Here is a 20,698-nt window from a genome sequence, read left to right as displayed (position 1 = left end):
GCGAAAACTGTTTAGCCGCGATCGTGGGTGGCGATAATCATATTCCTGCGATGACGGGATATATTCACAATTTTACGATAATTGCACGCGACGATTACGATATTCCCAAGTTAGCGGGAGATGTTAACGCTTTTCTGCGATCCTGGTGATGATAATGATGTCCCCGTTAAGGCGAAAGACGTTGATGATTTTGCCGCGATCGCGGGTGACGTTAATCCTGTCACATGATAGCAGGGGTTGTTCACGAATCACGGTCCAACCGCGATCGGAAGTGGCGATAACGATGTCCCTGTAATAGCAGAGGTGTTAACAATTTTACCACGGTTGCAGGCAATTCTTTTGCATTTCTTTTCCTACCCGCGATTCCTGGTGGATCCACCACTGATTATTACAAGACGATCAAAGATTCAGCAATTATCAGCGAGTATAATCTTAATTAAAAACGCATGAGCAACAAAAATACCATTTTCTGACTTAATCAAGACGTTTGTTGTTAAAAATAAAAAATAAATAAATTAATTTTTTTTAACTTATTGAGAATTTTTATGTATCAAGAGCTGTATAGCAATTTAATAACGTAACATTAAATAATTTGTTTTATAAAAATATTTTTCACCAAACTATACAAAATTGAGAGTCTAAAGTTGTCATTATCACTCAATAAATGCACATTAACAGTTAACATAACTACAAAGGCTCGGTGAAGAAATATTCAGAGGAACCATCAGCAAAAATAATAATAAATAGTTGCTAGGCAGAGGTGACATAAAATGCATATGGGTAACCTATTGCTTGTGTATTTCATATACATTGATGTTTTAAGTAAGTAGGCTAACAGCTGGTTTTATGACCCTGCGGCTGTAAAAACCTAATCGGCCCCCAATGCCGATGGCGATGGCCGCTGCCATTTCGATCCTAGACAGCAAATACGTAATAGTATATTACGTTACTAGTCCTGAAAATAAGTGTTTACCGGACGAGTGTGGTCGTTCCCGTGCGAGACGAAGTCGAGTACGGGATTACCATACGAGTCCGGTACACACATTTTGGACGAGTTACGTACGATAGTTTACGCCATACTACTTAATCCGTACAAATCCTTATATATTTCCACCAACTAAAGGACTAATAATCACTAGTCATAACCTCTGAGAGAGGTTATGTTTTTGTTTATAACCACTAATTGCCACGAAAATACAGTATAATCAGCTGATTGGTGTCCGGCAAAACTCATTGCAGAACAGTATTACGCAATGAAACCCCATTTGAATAAGCTGGCGGCAAACAGCTGTTTTCTGGACTAAATCCTTGCGTGGAAAGTTTATCAAAATAATGTAGTGTGGCGTAATAGTAGTTTACGCAACGATTGCGTTAAGTGAGTCTTTACGACACGAGTAGAAAATTTAAGGCACGAGCCTTGGCGAGTGCCTTAAAAACTTCTACGAGTGTCGTAAATACTATTAACGCGAGTTGCGTACACTACTTTACCTACGACCGTTTTTTAATTACTATCAATCTGGATTTAATTACTAACAATCACTAATGATAACTTTTTAGAGAGGTTATGTTTTCGTGTATTGTCATTGCCACTGAAAGTGATGCAACGACTTGTTGTATAATCAGCTGATTTCCTGTAATTACGTGTTTGTTAAACTTCGTTAAATATTACATTGCTAGCAGCATTCTTACCATAAATAATATTGTATCAGGTACAATTCGGCAAATATTTCATTTATTTTTGGACTTCCACCAACTTAATTAAGAATACGCGAGTATCAACATGAACAAGTCGGATCAACAATTAAATTGGTCAACTGATCAGCTGATCAGCGGATATGAAATGAAACTATGCGGATATGAAAGTAAACAGCTGTAAAGTGAAACTTTTCAATTCTAAGAACTGGACTGAAATGGCTACTTTAAAAAACGGTCGTAGGTAAAGTTGTTTTTTTAGCCAGAATCGGTTTAGTTGTGGTGGAATATCTTTGAAGATCAACCTTTTTGGCTTTAGTACGGTCATGTGTTCACACTGTCAAATTTTGAGGTTAATTCAAAACAAAACACACAAACTGGTAATATTATTGGAATTGACAAAATGACAATTAGTTAAATAATATATTTTAAACATACCCTACTTTTATAAATTCACTTGACCATTAGAGAATATTTACTGTGAAATAGAGACGTAGGGTAATTCCAGATCAACTAATGAATAAGTTGTTATTAAATTGTTGTCTCCAATTTGAGTTATGGTTGCTTGGAAAATAATTAATTAACATGAGCAACTATTAAAATATTGAATCTTCAAGCGAAATTAAAGTCGATCATTGGATAATTATATAATTATAATAAAGTATTTACTGTGACTGGCATACACATGATAAACTGTTGGGGCATAGACATAATGAAGACTTAAGTTACGTTTCGTTTGGAAATCTCTTAACATATAAAACATACCACCTTTTGACCTTTTAAGGATTTCAAGTTAGAGGCCAGAATGAAGTACTCTCTAGATGACGAGATTACACCTTTATAGACTAACGTGTTGACCAATTTAAATTATAATTAACAGTTAATCGCGTATTGCTAATAGTTCACTAATGTCATGGTAGCAAGATTCCAGTTTCGTATATAAAATGCAGTAGCCTAAATACTGAATGTTGTCAAATAAATTAGACAACATTAATGAAATATGCAAAATTGATTTATCTTATCAAATGAGCGTTCGCAAGTAATAAAACACACTGACAACATGCTACTTGGTTTGACCATGTTATTGGTTTGACCTAAAAAGTATACAAGTATGAACACAAATGATCGAACAAGTGGCGTACAACAGAAGGGGGCCCGCAATGTTGGGGGGGGGGGGAGCTGAGGGGAGCCGCGAACCGGTGAGCGGGAAACGGCGAGCAGAGAGGCCCGTGAGACGAGTGGGGCCGAAAAATTGGAGTTCACTCTTTTTTTAATGTATTATCAATTATCAATCATTGATATGGGGACGCCACCTAGGTGCGTATTTAATCCGAATATGAGTGAAGGATGAGTGTAGAATGGTGTGCGATGACCTGTGTAGCAATTTGTTTCTGACTAAGATCAGCTGTTTCATTATCCAGGATAGTTTATTTAAAGCCCAATTATCAGTAACAGCTGGGTCCATTTTCGAACCATCAAAAAGCTACTGACTTTTCTCAGGATTGAACCGGCGACCTTTTGATTACTAGGTGAGCACTATATAACCCCTCAGCTACCCAGCCAGTTATCAATCATTAAATAGTTGTATTGAACAAGTAATAACATTAAATAATTAATAATATATTGTTATCGTTTAATTTCGTTAAGGCTTCTTCAGTGATAACGAACTAAGGTCACAAATGTTACTTTTTATAACGTGGGTCATTGAATGTAGGTATTTTAAAGCCAAGTATGAATGGAGTGTTTCAAAACTATTACAAACACTGATGATATAGATTGTATGGTGTAGTGGCCCCGTAAAAACCTGTTGCGCCACTGGATCGTATTATTATATTACTTCATCTATGGTATAACAGCCAAAAGGTTCATCTTCAAAGATATTCCAACACACCTAAACCGCTTCTAGCTAAAAAAATCCAACTGTAGCTATCAGCCTCCAATTAACGTTTGTAAACGGCTAAAAACATCGTAGTGTGGTGAAAAAATATTTATTTAAAAAATATATAAATTAAGTCTAACAAGTATAATAAAATGGAGTGTTTATAAAAACACTGCAAGTTATTATTTTTATTTTTATTACATTTGAAAAGGTCTATCATCTCACAAACGTTAAAATGACATATTCATATTATTGAAATACAGCACACTTGACTTGGGTAAAATAAATGACGACTTTAAACATAGGTATCTATTTTTTCATATAAATATCTTTGTTGAGTCTTTATTCTGCGTCCCTTCATGGGGTTCATCCTACTGTTAACCATTGCAAACTCATCTATCATTAACTTTTATTTTATGACTATTCTCGATCTCGATGTGTAGAAGAGCTAACGAGTGCAAGAGTGCAATCTATCTTAGTTCATTCTGGATCTAAGGCAAGATTTTATTCTTTCTAGGACAGAAGTAAACGTTCTGCTGAGTAGTTTGAAACAGCTATGGACAAGTACATACGAAGATCTATATCGCCAAAGACGTTTGGAAATGTCAATTGGAGAATCTTTTCTCTTATATATTGGTATCATCGATAAGGGGCTGTCCTTAGCACCACCACTCTTCAGAAGTTTCTAAGAGTGCACGCACTCATTAACAAATGTTTTTCCTTGATCATTTTCATAAAAATATTAAAGTTTTTCTGCTCGAACAATGATAGTTACAACTGAAGCCGACGACAGGTTATTGAAAATATCCATAATTTGCAATATCCGCAGACTAAACGAATTTCCATTTCCGTTACTGAATTTTCACTTAAATAATTCCTTAAATATGTTAGTGCCCTTTGACTGTCGTTTTCCGTCACCGCCGTGCCGTCACGGTCGCGACTACAGTCGGCGGGCTTAACGTGGCAGCGGCGGCACCCAACAGGAGTGGCACCCGTAAAGCGACGGCACCCGTAAGCGGCGCACCCGTAAGCGACGGTACCCGTAAAGTGGCGGCAGCGACCGCACCCGTAAGCGACGGCACCCGAAGCGACGGTGCCTGTAAGCGGTGGCACCCAACAGGAGTGGCAACCGTAAGCGGTCGCACCCAACAGGAGTAGCACCCGTAAGCGACGACACCCGTAAGTGGCGGCACCCAACAGAAGTGGCACCTGTAAGTGAAGGACCCGTAAGTAGCGCACCCGTAAGTGGCACACCCGTAAGCGACGGCACCCGTGCGGTACCCATCAGTGGCAAGGTACTGCTACTTTTACCCCCTGCTTTTTACCTCTTGAATTTTGCCTGCTGAATTTAACCAATTGGCCACATATTTAGTGAGAATAATTATTAATTTTCTACACATTAGGCGTTTTAGTGAAATGCCTTTAAACAGTTTACTCTTATTTATCGCTGTTTATGTTATATTTTGCAATCAAATTAAATTTGTAAAAAGATCAAAATGGTTAAATACATTATGTTACATTGCAAGTTAGTTTTCCTACTGTTTCCGTGAGAATGAGAAATGTCAAAATTCGGGGACAAACCATAGGTAGACACATGATCCACATAGATTCTGTTCTAATAATCGATTTATGGTCGATGTACGTTATAATTATATATATATATATATATAATCAATGGTAATACTATACCTAACACCCTTTTCTGTTTTCTGAATATCAGCTGAAAGGTTTTCGGCTGTTTAAGCTGGTCTAGAATTTTGTTGGCATTGTTGGATCCTTGTGTTGTGGTTGGTTGTTCGTTGTTCATGATAGACTTGACTAGTAGTTTGTGTTGAACTTGAACAGAAGGATAGGCTACACAATGTCAAGGTAGGCTACATATTTACGTTTTGATTGTAAAGAGTAGGCTAGGTAGAACCTGAAATACATTGGCCTTATTGTGTGATAGGTGATAGTCTAAAAACCTATGAAAACATCCTAAATCACAATCACCCTGTAAATATTATGGTTCAAAATTGTAATTGTTAAAAGATTATTCATATACCTAGTGTAGGTTTATCCTTCAACTATAGTTAACTATGAAAGATAGTGTTTGTGGTGATTTTTGTTCTTTTGCCTTGCTTGTAAAGTAAGATTTGACAGAAATCACTTTTGTCCCTTATTCGAGTTGTTAACTTATCGTAAAGTCGGGTTTACACTATGTAGCAAAACCTGCTAAGTTACATAGGCCTAGCAGATTTGTGTAACATCTAAGTTAGCAATGTTATATAACATTATTGCTAGAAGTAGAAAAAGTAACTTAAAAGTGCTATATAAGTTATAGGCCTAAGTTATAGCAGATTCTGCATAGCAAAAATTGTGCTACGGTATCCATCGGGAGTCGAAAGATCAAAAGAAATCTTACACGCTAACTTACATCCAACATTCTCGGAATGTTGTTTTTTCTTTCAATCTTGTGGCCAATTATGCCAATGATGAATTCAAAATCTTCACTCGTCATGTAGGTAAAAATTTTATCGAAGCTACCGCTACCATCTCGTTTTATTTTGTGTTTTATTGATGGATCGTCAGCGTGATCGTCATCATTAAGGTCCCGTAATAACTTAGATCTTTTCCACTGTACTTATTTCTTGAAGCAAGTCGCGGTCGAAACCAAAACCTTCGCTTCCACAGAGCAATAGGTCGCTTCGGCACGGCATTTCAATGCAGAATGTGAATGAGGTTGCGTTACATAATATGTAACACATTGTGTATGTAATATCATATTATGATATTTAGCACGGGCATTAAAATCACTAAATTGTCTGTGGTCTAACTTTTTTGTATAACTTAGCAAAAGTTATACAGCATTGTTGTATAAAAATAGCAAAAGTTATATAACAGGTCTTGCATCATAATGTAAACCCGGCTTATATAAGCTAAACTTAATCCTAACAAAAAATTTCCTAAAAGTTCAAATAGCATTTGTATAAGCAATTTTCATTTTCATTATTTAAAATGTGTTTCTTCTACAGAGCTACATATCATGAAAACAATGTTTTTTTCATATGTAGGAAAGGTATGGACAGCCTAAGCATGATTTAAAACACTGTTTTTCCTGTTAATTTATTCTCAAATGTGCTCACTTGGTATTTTGTTAGGCTACTGAATTAAGTTACCTTCAAATGACCTCCTGAATAGCCCAGAGTGTAGTTATTAATGCAAGACTTTTTTTTATTAATGTAGGCCTATTATTGTCAGACATAGTGTATATTTTGTGACATACTTTTCCACCACTGTAACATAAAACAACATTTTATATGCCAGGTTCAAGTACCAGACACTATAAACCACAAAGTTTCCGGATAGGCCTCAGTACAGAGATTTGGGTTGGCCTTCCAGGGTTCGTGTTTAGATTTTACTTTCACTTTCAACGTTACCTTGGATGAGGTTTACTGCGTCAGCAATCTCAAGCATCTGGTTTATCACGCAGACGATGCCGTGGTCCGGGACTAGAGGATTGAGTTACTTTCCATCGGTCATCTTGGCATCCGGTTTCTCACACAGATCACTTTTGGTGCTGTCATCTGGGAATCCGGCTCGTTGCACGGACCCCTGTCGCTACCCTTGATTGATCGATTGATTGATTACCCCTTCCACAGTGAGCCATTTGATGACCATCCATTATCGTTAGTTGTCATCCCCAAAATTGTGTGCATGACCTCATTTAGTCCAAGGGGAATCATGTTCAACACACAGATCCCTGCATCGTTACGGTACCTAGGGAACTCCACCTGCTGCTGTAGTCGGGGTTCGGATCATTCACCTAACATCGCAGCTACAGGCTGAGGCTTTAACCTCACGTGGTCTTCACTGCAGGCTGGATGTCCATCGTGGTCCCAATCGAGACTACAGCTGGGAGTCATCTGCCCCGTTTGTCTCTGCCATTGTCCTGGGTGTCGGGTTTATCACACAGACTCATGTCACCACGGTACTTCGAGCTCCTATCGACCTTGGCTATAGGCTAAGGGGGCTAAGGTGCATTCCGCCTAGTGGGGGATTACCCATTTAGGCAAGATAGGCAACTGCCTAGGGGCTGCAGGTCTCAGGGGGCTGCAGACAGAAAAATAAAAATAAAATTGTTGTAAAAATAGTTTGAAAAAGCTTAAAAAACTAACAAAGTTAAAGCCAGTTTGTTGAAATTTCCCAGGGGAGGGCCGCAGACCGGGGTGGATCTTACCACCCCAGTTAAAAGTCTGAAATGACGCCCATGAGGGAAGGCCCAAGTTGTTTACATGTGCCTAGGGGCCGTTGAGGTCATAATCTGCCAATGATTTTGCCCCATAGCCTATCGTAAGCTGGGGCTCAGCCGACCTCACCTGATCTTCACCGCAACAGTTCCTTCAATTCATAAGTAGCCTACAGCCCACATTACCCTCTACAAGTTTTAAATTTGAGACTATGTTTATTTTAACTTAGTAGTAACCTATTAGTTGACAACTATTCAGAGTCTGAAAATCTAATGTATCTGAGTGTATGTGTGGTATAGAAATTGAAGGCTTTTTTAATTTATTCATACTATTAAATGACTAATCGTTTAGCTGACCAACATTAATGTAACATATCTTACACACCTCCACAGCTTGGACATAATGCACATATGATTGTTTTGTCTCATCCCATAAACTTAAGGAAGAACATTGGTTAAGATTGGTCCAGGTCTCCCTTCCCCTCCCAACAAGCACAAGCCTAGCTGTTTTTCAGCACGAGGGGAAAACCTCTTCGATCAGGCAGGCGTTGAACACACTCAAAAGGGTCAAGGGGTTAGTAGTTAAAACCTTCTTGAGGGCTTCACTGGGTACCCCAATCGGGTCCAGGAGTCTTATTGTACTTCAAGGATAGAACGGCCGCCTCCATCCCTTTAAGACTGAAAAGTGGGGCGTCGTCTACCCTCCGAAATCCCGCTGTGGGCGCAACATGTGAGACGGGAAAAGGGACTTGACTATCCTCTCCATAGTGGCCCCGTTCATGACGGAAGGTGGAGAGTGGTTGCCAAGTTTAGTTTGTACTCAAGGCCCCACTGGTTGGAATCAACATTGTCCCTTAGTAGCTATGTCCACACTCGTGCGCTTTTGTGTGCGCCAAGCGCATGCCTCAATGCATGCCTTGACGCAAGTAACGCATGTTCATGACCGTATTGAGTCGGGATCTCCTGCGAGGCATAGCCTCATCACAAGCTGAGACAATCAGCCCCACTCTCAAAGATAATATGGAGAATAAGCAAAAGATAATCTTAGGTTAAGTTAGGCTAGAAAAATTAAATCGTTAGATTCATCAAACTATAAGCCCATTCACACGGGACGAGTTTACAAGCATTGCGCTAGCTTTTTACACACAGAAAGTAAACTAGCTCAGTGTGAACGCCATACTTGCACAAAAGCTGTTTTAAAAAAAAGCTCTGGGAAAAGTTTACTCCGTGGCACTTTAAACGCTTACTGCCAGATTTTGAGAAAGCTTGCTTAGTCTGTAGGTTTGCTGTGTTGGGGGTATTTTGTAAATGCAGTGGAGTTGGGTATCAAAGCTATGTTAGTTTAAAATTACCATTGACAAATTTTTGTCAACCATTGATTAACAAACATTATCTAACTGAATTCTGTTTTTCTTTAGATCTGAATCTCAAGACTTGGTCAAGGCCACTGCTGAGGAGAAGCAGGAAGAACATCCGGACCAGGGTGTGGAGAAGCCTCAGGAGTACTATCCTGGGGAATATCATCCGGTGACTGCTGGAGAGGTCTTGGACAGACGTTACAAGGTTGTCCGCAAATTAGGGTGTGGCAAATACTCAGAAGTTTGGCTGTGCTGGGATTGCCAGTAAGTTAATATAGAATAGTTTTTTCATCCTTATGTCTGTTGTATGACCACAAGAGACATAATTATTTTGCTTACTGCCAATAACATTTTAATTTACTGAAGAAAACATGTATATGGACCAACTGCAGCTAATTTTTATATCAAAATAGAATATATCTTGATCGAGCCACTCACCAAGTGAGCTATAGTCTAGAATCATACTTTCATCCTTAGTTTTTAGCAAATTTCCTACAACTTAGGCCTATATGGAATAAGCTATTACCATAGATCTCATGGGAAGATCCAGGACCCAAACTTCTGTTTTTATATCCCCAAAGGCAAAAAGCACCATCACTTAAAATGTATATTACATATTATGTCATCATGCATTTTTGACAATGACTATAATTGGTAATGAGTCTTATCTTATGATGCATGCGGCAGGAAATTCAATAATTTTAAAACATACAGCACATAATACACAGCTACGCTACAGAGCTCAGGTCTCATTGTGTTCACCTCGTTTAGACCAGGGCCGTATTCAGAACCGATGAGGCCCCCGGCGGCTCTCACCAGAGAAGCCCCTGGCTGCTCTCATCAGAGAGGGCCCTCAGGCCCTCTATATTCTGATTCTTTAAAGGTTGGAACTTTAAGGTTTATAAATACGCGTACTATTGTAAATAAAATAAACATACAGTTACAGATTGCTTCATCTGACAAGTTCTAGGATGGTAAAACTAATAAAATGTGTTTGTAAACATGTTAGAATGTTACACTATAGGTAGATTGCCACTGCTACAGGATTACCAATAACCTTTTCATCTAGTTATAACACTGTGTATATGTACACTACAGGTACTGATTTTCTCCCAATTACAATAATATTATTGTTAAAAGTTTTGAAATAACTTTTTGATGATTTTGCCCTTCACTTCTCTATTAATATATTTATTATTTTGTTGAGTTATTAAAGACAATATTCAAATAGTGTTAAAAAATATGATGTCCAATACAAATAATAGTTCCAAACCTCGGGTATGGAGGACCCAGGCACAGAGCATTACATATGTGAAACAGTCGTTGTTATTAACCATAACCTCACATTTCATCATTGTTTCTTGTTTTCACATTGTAATTACAACATTGTAATATTTACAAAACACATACAATACAGCCACAAAAGCCAATCATGGCTTGTCTGCAGCAATTGGTAATGACACTGCTACTGCTAATGTTTACTGCTATTGTGTTCGGCTTGCCAACAGTCGGTGGCCAGTAAACAGCTAGTCTACTGTTGGACCTTGTCTACTGTTGGTCATCTAGTTTCACGGATTACAGAACAGACATATGTCTAGGGTTGCCATAGGGTAATTTGTAAAAAGAGGAGAGTTTCGCTGACGGCCCCCACTACAGTAAATAAAAATATACGGGCTAGCAAAATTGTATACCTACATAGCACAAAATTATAACAGAAATTATACATTTTATTAATATTTAAATGGAACTGTCAAAAAACGTCCAAAAAGTTGGTATGGCTATTAGTAGGCCTCTTAGCATTCAGGCCAGTGTCGTAATTTGTTGATGTTTATTATTCCACACCGTTTCTGTTCAATATTCGTGCTACAATGTCAAAATATTCAAGTATGGTACACACAAATTTGCACAAAATTTGCATCTTGCAAATTTTACTTTTTACAAGTTTTACTTTCCCTTAGTACTTGATTTGTCACATTATTAATGTGAAAAGTGACATCTCACAAAAAATAACGAATAATTTAAACATATCGCTCTCTGTCTGACTAGACTCGGTTCGGTTTTGGTTGTGAACAATATGGATAACTTCCAACTTCTGACTTCGGACTAGCCGACTGACACGAATTGAAAGACTAGGAGCAATGAAACGGACAATAAACTGAGGACGTTGCTGGTCAAAGTGAACCAAGGCTTAAAAACCCGTTAGAAGTACTAGTAGAAACATTGACTACCTATATATGTATAGGTACTTTAGTCAATGGTAGAAAGTACAAGAGTTGAATTTTTCAGTCATTGCATAACAATATTTGCGAACACAAACATTTATTTTATTCCAAAAGTGCCGTTATCCAATTCATCTTAATAAATAGTAAAAAACGAGGAAATTTCTCACTTATTGCAGAAATCCCCCGGACTCCAGTCTATTTTTTAATCTGTGTTAGTACTGTGTGATTTTAATTTTCTAGGTTATTGCGGATCATTCTAAAATAAACACTCAGTTGTTTGAAGAATTCATTTAAAAAAATACCAAATTACATGCTTATTTTACTTTTCTTCCAAAAGAAGCACACTATAAAAATGTAATTATTGTTTACCTTGGATAAGCCAAGGGTTCGGATAACCGGGGCTTAGATAATCAGGACTCGGATAATCAGATACTCTAATTTTAAATATTTCCTGAGCGATGATCCCGGATCCCTCTCTACTGGGGGTTATTCCGTACCTCCCAGACTCCCCCCCCCTATGGAAAAGTTATATGGACGCCCATGATAAGTTAAGCTCTTATGTACTACGACTACGAGTCTATTTCTTAATAAATATCGCAAAAATAGTAGACGTCCGTCTTACACAACAGCTCATCATGTCTACTCGTCGCGTGCTTTGCAGCACATCGTTTAAGGCGTTGTACTAGAAGTGCAGCGGGAAACGTATAACCCGCTGTTTAACCTATGGTTATAATTATATAAACTAACCTAACCTAACGTTAGTGGTAATGTTAAGAGGTGTTGCAATACATTTCTGGGTACTTACAATACGCAGCAGTCGAAGCTGGGCTTAGTGCCTTCAGTTTCATAAACGCATCCGCGCAACCTGTGTACATGATGAGCTGTAGTGTAGGTGAAACCATCTAATATTTTTCCCATATTGTATTGTAGGTATACGAGCCCATTTCTGTAAATGATATTAATTCAGTATTTTGGCTCGTACACATGGGCGCCACAGGGGAAAGGGCACCCCCTGGCTTAAAAAAATAAATAAATTTGATACCCATAATGTACTGTAATCACTTTTAGTAATCAAAAGTGGGGCTTAGTACACTCATAAGGGTCATATCTAAAAAATGTTTAAAATTGATTTGTAATTCAAATAAGTTAAGTAGTTGACTCACAGACATACCATTCTTTTACATTAACAACAATATTTAGAAAACAAAACATCAACTTTCTTGGCTCTTATCTAGGTTTTATTCAACTGTAAATATATTTTTCTTTATAATTGTTTGGCTTGTGGACCGACCGGTGTACTCCCTTAAGGAATTTTTTGACCAATTATGAACTTTCAACACAAAAGAAAATGTAAACTGTTAAAACAATCTAAATGTTAAACATTCTGAATCTTTCTGACGCCATTGTATTTCTTAAAGAAATCACAAATAAAGAAAATTGTCTATTGTCTATTGTCTAACCATATAAATTATGCATAATAATGTAATATATACCATTTTGTTTTGGTTTATGTGTTACTAAATATCGTTAAAATATTTTGTCAAACACTCTATACTTTAGAAATTTTCCCGGGCCCCCAAATCTTTGTTAGACCTATATATTGCACCCCCCTGTTACAAATCCTGCGGGCGCCCATGCTCGTACACACTACAAGCCGATTCCTGAATTATTATAAAATAATTCGTACGCTTGGCTCAAGGTCACTATGATCTGTAGAGTAAGCGAACCTTCTAACTGTATTTTTAAATATAAGATGCTAGACTCATATGCACTATGATCTGTAGAATAGGTGAACCCTCTTCATTTATTTTATATTTTCGATAAGCTTATAGTGTATACAAGCCTGTTGAGCAGATGAACCTACAATATTTACTAGGCTTGTATATGCTATGATCCGTAGAGTAAGTGAGCTGTTCCTGTTTTTAGGCCTGCATCAAACAAGGAAAGAAATGTATCCTTTAGTGTTCTTGTGACGCAAAACTCAAGGGGGGGAACAAACTAGTATTCACCAAGTCATGCTAGGCCTACCCGTAGAACCAGCCACACTCAAATTTCTTCCCCGGAGTGCTCAGAAGGAGCCGAGAAAAATCCAGGGGTCAATACGTAGTTGTCACGACTTTGACTAATCAATTTATTAGATTTAATCGAAGGCTCAGAGGTTTAAAAGCGCTCAGGAAATCCTGCAGACTTAGTAGGAGCTGTATCATCCCCACCTTCGCTAAAGGGTTTTGGTAAATTTTTCCTAACTTTTATACTGACTCTGTAGGGCTGACGAGTATTCTATCTTAGCCAATGTGATAGACTACTCATTAAACTTTAAAATAATTAACTATAGACTCTGGTAAAATAAATAAAAGTGCGTCGATCAAATGAACAAAATCTGTTGTAAAAATCCCTATAGAGTTGTCGGGTCCTAATTAATATTATACAAACAAAGAATTTGGCGTGATACAGTTAATATAAATTCAATGCCAACATTCGTAATTGATTGTTCAAATCTAAAGAACCAAGACTTGGTTCTATCACCCGCCAAAGACGGGGTTTAGAGCTCAGGCGACAAGTCTCGGTGTATCAAAATGGTGAAATAACGGGAATGGATCTAAACGGTGAAACAAAATAAAAAATTTTACAAACAAGGACTGTTGTAATTTTGAACGAATTAAATTAAACGAAGCCAACTTACGGCCACTGCTAGTCACTGGCAGTCAGGAACTGGCTGGTATGAAACAAGTCAGCAAAGTCTACATTATAAATCTACGATTTAGAATAGAATAAAAATTAGAAATCTTCTAAAGTCAAATTTAGAAATGTGGATGCGCAATATAAATGAAAATTAATGTAACGTGATTAACTATTCAGCTAACCATCGGAATATCGGCGATCAACATGTAAGTGTAAGTAGTATTGTAACGATGATGTTACTTTATAGACGGCGTGCAAACGTATAATTCAGTCTTCCAGTAAAATCCCTTATTCCAGTCCAGCCGAGGCTTACGCGCTCTAGCGGCGAACTTAAATACTACTAGGCAACAGCTGATCGCAAATTCACTTGTTGAGCCAGTCTAGTTTTCGTCTGTTGTCTGTCAACAAACACCAATTTGGGGTTATGTTATGTCGTCGTCGACGTTATGTACTCGTAAAATCGGCCCGTTTAGCTTTATTTGGTGAAATGGAGTGCTATTATTAATAAATATGCCGTTTGAGTGTGTGTATGTACTTCACTGTGATTAAAAATAGGCCTACGTTCTTTGGCTCATTGCCGAACTATGGCTAGCACATAGGCCTAGGAGTAGGTTATTGTGGATTAAAACTGGTACGTTATGGTGTTTGTTGATTAGAAGTATGTTTTTACCCACCTTAAAATTTGGCACCTCACATTCTGTTAAGTTTTGTTTAAACCTTGTATACTATTTAGTAATTTATACATTTTACATTACATTTTTCATAAGATGTTTGAATTTTGTTTCAGAAAAAATGTTCACGTTGCCGTAAAAATATTAAGAGGTGCTTACAGTACACGTGCAAGAGCAATGGTAGAAATTGAAATGTTAGAGAGGGTAAGTCGTTTAAAATGTTTACCTTTTGAGCTATATATAAGACATCCAGTACTGGCCAGGTCCTGGCCTAGTTCCCAGAATTGGCAGGAACCTGGGCCGGAACCAGAACCTCGCCATTACTGGTCCAGAACCCGGCCACTACTGGTTCAGAACCTGACCAGTAATGTCTCAGAACCTGGCCAGTACTGGTTCAGAACCAATAGAGCCTGGTCAGTACTGATCCAGAACCCGGCCACTACTGGTTCAGAACCTGACCAGTAATGTCTCAGAACCTGGCCAGTACTGGTTCAGAACCTGACCAGTAATGTCTCAGAACCTGGCCAGTACTGGTTCAGAATCAATAGAGCCTGGTCAGTACTGATCCAGAACCTGGCCAGTACTGTTGCAGAATGTATTGGTTGTTTGAGCTTGCAAATTCGGCACACTTTTACGTGAACATGATTTGAAAAAAACATAATTGTGGTAGTATTTCATTTCATTACGTCTTTCACATTAAAATAACGTTATTTTATCCATAATTTTTTGTATTTTACGTGAATGACTCGTTAAAAAGATACACCTTTTTACACGAGGAAGAGATAATTTATCTATGGGGTTCCCCTAAAAATAACATTTGTATGTTGATATTATTACATCATTATAGGTACATTACGTTTTTTTATGTTATTTCCATTAACATAAATCTCTAGAAGATTATTGTAAAGGGTGGCTCTATGCCTTACACTTTCCATTCAGACAAATACTGTCATTATCTTATCACAATTTTCACTCTTTCTACTTAATGAAATCAGTGGTAAGATTCATGAAATTTATATAAACCATTTAAGAAACATGGTTAATGATATGAGCATGTTTACTTATTACTGAAATGGTTGAGGACCCATTAATTCTGCAGTTTATGTAAGATTACTCAATTAAATTACTCAAACTAATAGATACTGTTATAATAAACAATTACTTATAACAAAATATATATTAGGCTGTAATATTAACATGAATCTCAATCATACCGATTATCAGATAATTTTACAGGTTACACAATTTGTAATTGAGGTTAATTAACTTTTTAAAATATAACAATATTAATTTTTAAAACTAATTTCTATTGAAACTTTTTGTAAAGATGGCTTTAAGCCAGCATTTTAAGGATTTTTTAATAGATAAATTTTAGGCTTACCTTGGTGACAAAATCAAAAGACAAAGCACAATAATTAAACACAGGATTATTGGGTCTACAAGCTCCTTTGTGTACTACTAAACAAAATTGTGTACTCTAAAACATAAACATTATCAAAGTTAAAATGTTATATATCGTTGAAAATTGTTTTTAGAAGAACACCTTTAGTACAAAAGTTGTATATAAACTAATGATAAATAATACAAATCACATTTAAATGTTTAAAGCCGGAGAATAGAGGACTTTTTGAAAATACACGTCTTAAAGAGGTTCTATGACATATAACATATCCAGCTTTCCAATATTTAACTATGGCAAAAGGCGGTTTGTGTGTTTATTGACTGGGCTAGATGCGACTACGCGGCGCAGAGGTATTCAACTGGCGCGCACATGCTCCCTTTGCCGAAGCCCAGCTCTTTACCAGTTCACCTAGATGACTAACCAATAATATATTTGTAAACCTTGAAACCCGTACTACATTATTAACTTGAACCATATTTGCATATTATTTATATTTAAAAATATATACAGAGAAAAACAAAATTGTGTAATCCGAAACAAAGCTTTTAACAAAGTTTAAATTTTACATTTCATTAAGTACTGGTTTTAGAAAAAATATATAAAAACAAAAGTTGTAGGACAACTAATCAGATATTAAACAAAAGAAATTGCAATACAATAGCTTACATAGTATTCAACTTATGATCAATTTAGTGAAACGCTGCAATTTCTAGGATTAGAGGGGGTGGGGGGGGGGGAAGCTCAAGGGGTATAAGTGGGTCTTTTGGGAAAATACACCTCTAAGATTCTATCACATATAAAAAATCCAGCTTTCCACCATTTTGTTGCGATAAAAACCCTTTTTTGACTGGGCTATAAATTAAATGGGGCCTTTAGTGTTAGACCCAAATAACATGCATTTGATTTTAGTACAGACGCTACGTGCAGTTGAGTATGCATGAAAAGTGTCAGAGATTTTGACTTTTAATTTTGGTAATTGGGGCCTAGGTGATTGTAAATCCCATGTTGTCGCCTTCAGGGGTTGGTTGACAACTTAAGGGTGGGGGCGCAAAGTTGCAAAAAACGTTAATCGGAAAACTGCTTTTAACTCCCTTGTTAATGAATGTAAGTAAAAGATTCTTTTAAATTGACTTTTTATTTAGGTAATGGAGCCTAGGTGAGTGTAAAAACCCATGTCGTCGCCTCCAGGGGTGGTCGACAACTCAGGGGTTTGAGCGCAAAATTGAATTTGCATATACTATACAGCCTCAACTGACTCAGGTATACAAATAATGTTTGAGCACTTATAGAGGTGCTAGGGTGCTAGGGAGTTAAAATTTGGCACGCTCCTTGGTCGTGGGTGATACAAATCCCCCCCCACCCCCCATGAAGTATCGAATTTCCCCTCCATGTTATTCTTATGGGGAATAGCATTGAAAGTGGTCGACTTCTTGTGCTCATCTGAACCGTTTAGAAACGTGCTAGAGACTTTAAATGTTGTAGTATTGTAGTATGGGATCTTAAACTAACGGTGAAATTAACAAAATTCCCATTTTCAAATTTTAACTGCCTTAAATTTGAAAGTTTCATGGTCAGGAATTAAATTTTCTACAAAACGCTATTAGGCGTTTTTTGGTAATCACACTCCTTCACATTTAAAAAACTCCCTACTTTCAAAATTTGGTAAATTTCTTTCAAATTTATAATCATTTTCGCTATTTTTTCTACCTAAGAATTCTTTTTTGCAAATAATATAATTAATGCTTTGAACTTAACTTAGTTTACTATAAATTCTACTCAATACACGTTTTTTTGTAACTTTACCCTTAGTTTAATGTCAAAATTTGAAAGGTTTTTTACCACTCTTACGAGACCCATGTTATTCTTATGGAGAATAACCATGAAATTTAAAGACGTTGGTATGCTCATCTGGTTCGTTTAGAAACGTGCTAGAGACTTGAAATTTTGCAGTTTTGTAGTATAGGATCCTAAATTAACGATGAAATTCTCAAAAGTCCTATTTTAAAATTTTAACCCACCCAAAAACAAAATGGTGGACATCAAAAAAAAAAAAAAAAAAAAACAGGGGTTTTTTAAAACGGTTATAACTCAAAAACGGTAAGAGCTAAAAAAGATTTGAAAGAATTTTCACCGTTAGGAATTAAATTTTCTACAAAACCTTTTCACACGTTTTCTGAAAATCACACCCCCGCACCCCTAAAAAACACCCTACTATCAAAAATTGGTAAATTTTGTAATGGTTTTCGCTACTTTTTCCTATTTAATTAATAATTTTTTTATTATCAATGCTTTGTATCTTGTTAGTTTACTTTAAACATTACTCATTACATGTTTTTTTGTAGCTTTACTCCTTCACTCCTAAAAAAATGTAAGTTCAATGTCACAATTTGAAAGATTCTAACACTGTTACGAGGCTATAACAGTTTCCCATGTTTTTCTCATGGGGAATAAGCTTGAAAGTGCCTTACTTCGGTGTTAGTATCTTAACCATTTAGAAACGTGATAGAGACTTGAAACTTTAACCCCTGGAGGTTAAGAGATGGATTTTTACACTCACCTATGCCCCCATTTCTAAAATTAAAAGTCAATTTAAAAGAATCTTTTACTTACATTCAATAACAAGGGAGTTAAAAGCGGTTTGCCAATAATCGTTTTTCGCAACCTTGCGCCCCCATCCTAATGTTGTCGACCACCCCTGGAGGCGACGACATGGGTTTTTACACTCACCTAGGGCCCCATTACCAAAATCAAAAGTCAAAATCTCTGACTCTTTTCATGCATACTAAACTGCACCTAGCACCTCGCCTATATAGGAAAATTAGGCAAGTGTGAATTAAAAAGTTGTTAAGAATTAAAAAATGGCAATGAATGTCACTTCCGGTGCTGCCCAAGGTTCCATTTTCGGCCCAGACCTCTGGAATGTCGCTTACAGCCATCTGAGGTCTGAAATGCCTGACTCCGTGTTTCTTATACCAATGCACTTAGCCTTTCTCCGGTTGAATTTTCTTACTAAATTAGCTCTTAATTAATAATAGCTCTTAATTAATTCTTATTAAATTAGCTTTACTGTGATGTGTTTTTTTGAGCGAGAGGAGGGAAAATGCTTTCAGTGACGGTTCCATGGGGGGGGGGGGGGCTACAGGGGCTAAAGCCCCTCCTTGGACCCTGGAAAATAGATTTAAACGTACATTTTGTCCTTAAAACACGCAATGTCATAAATCAAACATAAATGTACAGGGCCAGATTTAGCATTTTTGCGCCCCTAGGCCCAAATAATTTTTCTGCCCCCTAGACTGGTCACAGTTTCTTTCCTACAAACCTTTATTAAAAACTATATCATGCCTATAGGCCTAGGTTAATTGCTTGAACACCACTCCTTGTCGGAATTTTATCTTTGCAAGTTTTTTGAAGAATTGTTTTGGTTAGCTTTAACAAAAATTGTCAATTTTATGCTTTTGGCAAATGCTCACGCTTGTGGGACTGAAACAGAACAATCCAACCCACACAGCATTCCTGCAAAAAAGCATGTCCATTGATTCCGATTTCAGGCCCTAAAACATGAACTACCTAACAGTATGTGATACCATAGATTAAACATAGGCCTACTCCTTTAGTAGATTTGTCATCCTTAGGGGCAATTCTTTTGCTGAAAACAATTATTTTTATTCAAATTATTTAACCTAGTTTGTCCAAAATAAAACGATGTAATCATAAACAATAGGTCGTCCCCTGGTTATATTACAAGAAATTAAAACACACAACATAGAACTATCCCTAAAATAATACCTAACAAAATTACGTCAACAGTAACTTCCAGTGTCACCAGCATATATGAACTAGACATGAAAAACAATATTTAAAATTGACAATGTGATAAAAAGGCAACTTGAGTTTATCGTTAATCTATGGTAGTACTGCATCCAGATTATATTTGCAAAGCAAAACAAAGCAATAATCCCGCCGACCATAATTATCCTCAGGTCTGAGCTGAGGAGAAAATGACACCATTAATAGTGCTTTGGAGCTGGAGGGGATTTAATTGTTCTAAAACTTGTTGCAAACGTAGATAAATATTTTTTCTTTAATGAATTTTAAAGATAAACTTATCGTATTTTTAATATTCAACAAAACGTATTATATATTTTAACTTTACCCTGCAGGTAAACTGATCAAAAGATTAGTTAATAAATTTTATTTTTGTGAGGTGAGGGTGGTAATGGTGCCTAACAGGCATGTGTCCCTAATCAATCTGATCAGTAGCGCCGAGCCGGCATAGTGGCAGTGCAAGGATCCAGTGGCAATACGATGCGTACCGCTCGGGCGCTCGACAACATCCCTACAGCCTACTCCCGTACAACCAATGTTGTAACAAAATTGATGCGTAATGTTGAAAAATAGTTTAAAATTTCTAGCAGTTATTTCTTCCAATGAATTTCAAAATTATAATGCTTTATTGGCAAGAGTTCTTTTTTATCAACTCGCAAAATATGTTAAGCTAAGGCTATTTATTTTATTTTTAGATATTAAAAAATATTATTCCTCTTGGCCATGCGCCCTCTGGGAG

The 20,698-nt window shown here is 36.9% G+C and overlaps 1 protein-coding gene across 2 annotated transcripts in view; it reads left to right on the top strand.

The window, feature by feature from the left end:
* LOC128998768 (serine/threonine-protein kinase SRPK-like) overlaps positions 1-20,698 on the top strand; it is a 133,172-nt gene that overhangs the window by 104,102 nt on the left and 8,372 nt on the right. For both annotated transcript variants that reach the window (XM_054425114.1, XM_054425113.1), the window contains exons 2-3: positions 9,218-9,421; positions 14,849-14,936. In XM_054425114.1, coding sequence (XP_054281089.1) covers positions 14,910-14,936 — 27 coding nt within the window. In that variant the 5' untranslated portion in view covers positions 9,218-9,421; positions 14,849-14,909. The remainder of the gene's footprint in view (positions 1-9,217; positions 9,422-14,848; positions 14,937-20,698) is intronic.

Source organism: Macrosteles quadrilineatus, unplaced genomic scaffold (assembly GCF_028750875.1).
Source record: "Macrosteles quadrilineatus isolate MER2022 unplaced genomic scaffold, UCM_ALF_1.0 Scaffold_7__1_contigs__length_78375512, whole genome shotgun sequence".
NCBI classification, from domain to species: Eukaryota; Metazoa; Arthropoda; class Insecta; order Hemiptera; family Cicadellidae; genus Macrosteles; species Macrosteles quadrilineatus.
This window is presented reverse-complemented; position numbering and strand designations above follow the sequence as displayed.